At 50.7% G+C, this 6027-nt stretch overlaps 1 protein-coding gene across 1 annotated transcript; it reads left to right on the top strand.

The window, feature by feature from the left end:
* Positions 1-460: 460 nt before the first annotated feature.
* LOC104461204 (lymphocyte activation gene 3 protein-like) lies at positions 461-5765 on the top strand. Its single transcript, XM_010072705.1, has 8 exons — positions 461-515; positions 699-870; positions 1034-1260; positions 1514-1771; positions 1942-2235; positions 2585-2875; positions 3128-3243; positions 5655-5765. The coding sequence occupies exons 1-8, from the start codon at positions 461-463 to the stop codon at positions 5763-5765; spliced, it is 1524 nt and encodes a 507-aa protein (XP_010071007.1).
* Positions 5766-6027: the final 262 nt, after the last annotated feature.

Raw genomic sequence — 6027 nt, forward strand, 5'->3', positions numbered from 1 at the left:
ACTTGCTGGGAAGTGTCTTCTACACTTTTTCCACTGTCTATATAGAAGTGAAACTGGTAAGAAAAACAACAACGACTCAAAGAATTTCCACTAAAAGATGCTTAGAGCAGTGTCTCTGGTCCCTCCCTTGTCTCTCTCACTGGCTTCAGCCCTGCCTTCACGTGCCTCAGACTTATACTAGTTTCTTGGTCATGACGTATCTTCTTAGTGATACGAGGAAATTAGCTGCCCACCTGCAATATAAAGACAACTAAGGAAATCCTTTGATCAGACAGAGAGACAGCACGAGAGCAAGCACATCCAGCTGACCCCCCTTGGTTCATCCACCCTGACTAACATCTTCTTTATCCATGCCTCATTTTTGCTGATCTCTTAAATCTTCTGACCTGATCAAGCACGGACCCAAGGGGGAAGGCGCAGCCCATCACGGCGCAGCCCATCACCTCTCCTGGATGCTACCATGAAGCCGGTGTCCCTGATGCTGCTCCTCACCTTCGCTCTGCTGTCTTTCAATGGTAAGAGGGGCTGAACGTATCAGGGAAGACAGAGGAGCTCAGTAAACTGAGTTTGGGTGTTACCTGGTCCCTGGCAGGTCTGGAAGGGAGGATTTGTGCCCATCTCACCCCACTGAAGATGGCCAGATATTGTCCCCTGCTCCAGGAGTCCCACCTTTTGCTCAATTCTCCGTCTCGTTACAGCTGGCCACATCCTACCAGGGGTAGCAGAGGAGGAAAGCAAGGAGCAGAAAGTGTGGGCCACAGCAGGGAGTTCAGCCATGCTGCCTTGCCACCTGAGCCCCAGAAAGATGTGGAAGAGCCGGAAGCAGCTGCCTGACAAGACATCCGTGCTGTGGATGCGGCATGGGCTAAGGTACACCAGGGCCATGAGAGATCTGTGTCCTTGTGGGGGGACTGGGGAGGGTGGGAGACACTTTGAGCCCCCTTTCTCCTTCCCCATGTTCCTTCCTTCCTGCCCCCCACCCTTGATCCCTCCTCTGACTCCGGCACGAGCTGCTCACTTGTCCCACTCCCAGCGCCCACCAGGAGCCACACGTGGTGCTGGAGGTGGGGTACTCCGGCCTCCGGAAGACAGCGCTGCCCATGAGGCCCCGGGTGTCGGTCCAGGACTCTGACCTACGCAATGGCAATTTCTCCCTGCGAATCGACCCGGTCAGGAGTGAGGATGCTGGGCTGTATGAGGCACGGGTGGCATACAACAGGGAGATCAAGAGCTGCCAGGTGGAGCTGGGGGTAATTACAGGTAGGAGAAGATGGAAACCCTGGAGAATGTTGATTTTAGGTCCAGGGAGGTTGTAAGGGTGGGATGGGGTAGGGATGCTGTGTCTGCCAGGACAGATGAGTGTACAGGCATCAGCTCCCTGAAAGCACACAGCTTCCTGCTCTCTGCTCTCAGCTCTGGAGAGAGGGCTACCCGAAGGACAAAACTAGGACAATAGGGGCACAAAGAAATGGTTTAGTAATCTTATCTCTCCCCCCTTTTCTTTTTCTTGCAGTAACTCTCAGTCCACCCAGCCCTGTGGTAGAACACGAGCCGCTTTTGTTGAGCTGCAACTCTAGCCACCGGGCCACCCTTGTGGAGACACGCTGGTTCCACAACGGGCACCTGGTCCCTACCTCTGGGACCTTCTGCTCCTTGCATGGGACTCTCTCCATCCGCCGGCCAGCCATGAGTGATGCGGGCTCCTGGCGCTGTCAGCTCAGATACTCCAACGACGAGATCATTTCTGCCACGTACAACCTGCAAATTCTGGGTGAGCTCAGCCTCTGCATTGCTACTCCAGCATCCCCAAGTTGCTCCCTTTGATGTGACTGATCAACCCCAGTGGCTTCAGCTTCCCGGCTCCGACCCTTCCCAGGCCAGTCATCTCCCCACAAAGCTCTTTCCAGACACCACCCCACATTGTCCTCTCTCTCTGATCAGGTTTTGATGGCCCAGCCAACCCTGTGGTCTATGCTGCAGCTGGCTCTGCAGCTGATCTACCGTGCACCCTGAGCTACCTTCCCAGTCCCTTTGGGATCAACATGGTGACAGCCCACTGGAGCCACCTTGCAGGAAGACACTTGCAAAACCGGGTCATCTCCCAGAATTTGAGCAGCAGAAGCTTCCCCATTCATATCCCTGCAGTGGGGCCAGGTGATGCAGGGCAGTACCGCTGTGCTGTCTCTGTTGGCAGCAAGACAATTACCAGGGATGTGACCTTGGCAGTGGTTACAGGTGAGAGAAGAGACAGGAAAGTGCATCGTCCCACTAGGGTCCCCCACTGCTTGCAGATAAACCTCCCCACACATCAGTGCAGTGAGTGTGGGTTGCTCTTGCTCATAGGTTCCCACCCTGGGGTGGGAAACAAGGTGTCTGTTCACTGCACAGCACTGGACTCTGCTGAAAGCAGGGGTTTTCCTGGATAACTTGATTATTCTTCCTGAAGACAGAGTAAGACAAAAAAAAATAAATTAGAGGAGGTAATGAAGGAAGGGTATAACAGAAGGAGGAGGGACAAGGAAGAGATGTGGACCTGCCTGTATATTCTTTCCTGAGGGTTTTTTTTTTTTTTCCTTTGCTGTAGTCACTCCGAGCATCCAAGGACCAGTTTCTGAGGGGTCTCGCTTGCTGCTCATCTGCAGCCTCACACACCCCTGGGGACATGAATATTTCCAGTGGAGGCACCTCGAATCAGCCCCCACTAACAACAAGCTGGCTGTGGGCACCTCCCATAACCTGGAGGGCCACAGGTCCCAGATGGGACCTACCTTGGAAATACCCCATGTGTCACAAAAGGATGCAGGCACGTGGGAATGCAGTGTATATGGTCTAGAAGGCAGACTGGGAGCAGTGGAGTATGGGCTGCAGATCACAGGTACTGTCTCCCATGGATCTGTAACCAATACCTTCTTCTTGCCCTGTTCAATTCTCTGGTGCCCTTTCTTCTCTCAGTCTCATTTTGTGAATGCTTGGATCCCATCTTGTTGTCATGCTGTCTTAACCCTCAGCAGCTCCTCCTTCCAGTTCCATGCACCCTTTTCCAGTTTGCCTGTCTTTGTGCAGCCCCAGCCTTGCCTCAGTGCAAAATCAACCTTCCCCTCTTCCTAACTGTGGTTCCTCATCACAGGTGCCCAGGTCTCCAGCCCTCCCACCATCTTCAGTGGGCAGGTTACTTTTGGGCTCACACTTACCCTCTTCCTCCTGCTTATGGTCTGTGTTCTGGCTCTGGCCCTGCAAAAAAGGGTAAGTGTTGATCACCTAATTTCTGTTAGTTTTCCTGTACATCACCCCTTATTTGACCTTCCCCTGGGTACCCTAGAAACAGCAGTGAAATGTCTCGGGGACACAGCAGCCAGAGGAAGAATGGGGCTCAGGCAGCCTGCTGAGGGTGTCATGGATGTGTATTGAAAGCTGCATCCTGAGCGTTGTCAGGTCTGGTTAACCATGGCATTTGTCTGGGGGCAGGTCAGACAGTTCAGAGGAGGGCTAAAACCCCTAGGAAACAATTGGAGCCCAGCCTTGAAAAGCTTCTTGTTTATTATCCCCGAGATCAAGCCATGCTGTAATAGAGGAAGGTTAATTTCCAGGCTTTTGTAGGTGTCCTCTCTCTTATTCCTTATCTGGATGCTTTGATGTAACAGAGTCTCCTATTCCACATAAATGCCTGCTGGTCCCCAGACGCTGATCTCAATGCAGGTCTGTTGTTGCACAGCCCTCACACCTCCTCTGTCTGCTTCTGGCAACTTACTGCCCATCGTTTGCTCAGCTTGTTCCAGTATCTCATCTTCTGAAAACTCTGCTTTGCCTTTATCATCCCAAAGACCAGGCCAGGACTGATCCCTCCCCAACATGCCCCTGGAAAAAAAATGCAAACAAGTGTGACCATTTCTCTGCAGCTTTCATACTGTTTCTCTGCAAATTACATAGCAAATTCTTCCTTCAGGGTTTTTCTTTGCTGATAAGGGACACCTTTCATGAGTAGCTGTGATGTGGTTGCCTTCCACTCAGCTTCTTGGAAAGGGCTCACAGTGAAAATCCTCTTCTAACGCAAAGGGGCCAGGGGCTCAGAGCGATCTCAGGTTGGGAGAACTTGCCCTGGTGAAAGAGCTGGGTGCCTCAAATCTGCCTTGAGCTGAAGATGAAGGATGTGACAGCATTGATGTAAATTCCTAGCAAATCCCGGTGACTGGAGGCTGAAGACAGGCAACATCAGAACAGAAGCAAGATGGGCATTTTAAATAAAACCACTGCAGGTAGCACTGGAGAGACTAGTGACTGGTTCTTTGTCATCGCTCCTTAATCAGAACTGATGGCAAAGGATAATCTAAGGCAAAGATCTACAGCTTCTGGGTGACTCTCTAGATTGTAAATCCAGGACAAGATGATCAGAACCACCCTTTCTGGCCTAAAACCTTGGACAAATAACCCTTTACAGTGTAACTGTAAACCTGCAGCTAGCAAGAAATAGGATACCTGGGTGTCCAGCTCTGATAGCTTAAGCAGCTCTAATCCAGCCAGGATACTTACCGCCTCAAAGTGTTTGTATATGCCCCTCACAGCCTTGATTTGCCAAGTATCCAATGCTCCTCTGTTGCAGCACAGCTCCTCCATCTACCAATGACCCTCCTGTCCTTCTCTGCACAGTCTGCCCAGTGGGCTCATCCTTTGTGAGAGTGCGGATCTTGAGCAAAGATATTAGCTCTTCTCTTGTTCTCTCCCTCTCTCTGCTGGCATTCTCTGAGATTACATTTGCTCTTCTTACATTGGTTGAACACTGACTGCTCACTGGTATCCCTTGATGGGCTATAGCCCACGCATTAGGAATTCCTGTTCCGATCCGCTGAGCCTATCAATGTGTGGTTGGTACTGCTGCATTTAATTCATCCTGTCATTCAGTTTACTGCTCCATTCTTCCAAAATATCTGGGTCTCGGGTGACATGTTCATCCTCTTTCTCCCAAATGAGGGTCCTCAACTTGGTCATGTTCACAGTCTCTGTGCCGTTAATAATTGGTCCCAGAACTGATCTTTGAAGACTTATGCTTATCATTTCTGTACAGCCTGACAGAAACCTGTCAGCAAAATCCCAGTCCCTTCCTCTTAGCTGAGATACCATGCCATTCTTTTACTAATCTCATCTTTCTTGCTGTACTGATTGCCTGTATGTCACTGTATACTTTACCATTATCAGGAGCCCTGAGATCTACCTCTTTGCCATTGTCTGGAAAGTCACTTGTTAAAGCAAAATGTGAAAATGGTTCTGTCTTTAATTTGTGCTTATCTCTTGTTGCACAAACTTTCACACCTTTAATTATTGTCTCTGAAAAGGTGTTGTAAAATTTGGCATACCATTGAACCTGACAATGGCCTGACCATTGCCCAGATCATTTTTTGCTCTTTCTTAAGCATATCCTGTCTTTGCTATTCCTTATGCCCATGACACCACAGAGGATGATAAGTGCTGAGTAAGCCTTTCATAGAAGAAACTGCATTGTCTCAGAGAGTGGGACTGGGGCACTTCTCTGGCTCTAGGAAGGAATAGGAGCCTTGTGGTTGCAAGCAGTAAGACCATGTCTTCCATGGCATGGAGAAGTCCAGGCTTATGCCATTCAGTCTCCCTCCTATGCCTGACATTGCCTCTTTCTTCCCTTTCAGGCACGGTCCCCTGCCTTCCCAGCACTAGAAGGGATGGTTGCAGTCACTGTGCCGAGGAAGAAGGAGACGGAGGAGAACCAGAAAGAGAAGATCCAGCAAACTGAGTGCTGATGGGAGCAGGGACACCAGGCCCAGCCTGCATGGGAGGATGAAACTCTGCGTGCCACGCTGCAGAGAGATGCGCACCATGCAGACCTCTCAGGAGGGTCTAGGGATGGCATGAATATAGCAGGAGGCCATGGGAACTCTGTACCTGCAGAGGGTCTGGAAGCTGCATACCATGGCAAGAAGAGACTCACCGCTGCAGTAAGGTGGCAGGCAGCACAGCCACTTTGGAGCTATTGGAACTACTTGAGCCAGTAGCTACTGCCTG

This window comes from Pterocles gutturalis, unplaced genomic scaffold (assembly GCF_000699245.1).
Source record: "Pterocles gutturalis isolate BGI_N339 unplaced genomic scaffold, ASM69924v1 scaffold26047, whole genome shotgun sequence".
Taxonomy (NCBI): domain Eukaryota; kingdom Metazoa; phylum Chordata; class Aves; order Pterocliformes; family Pteroclidae; genus Pterocles; species Pterocles gutturalis.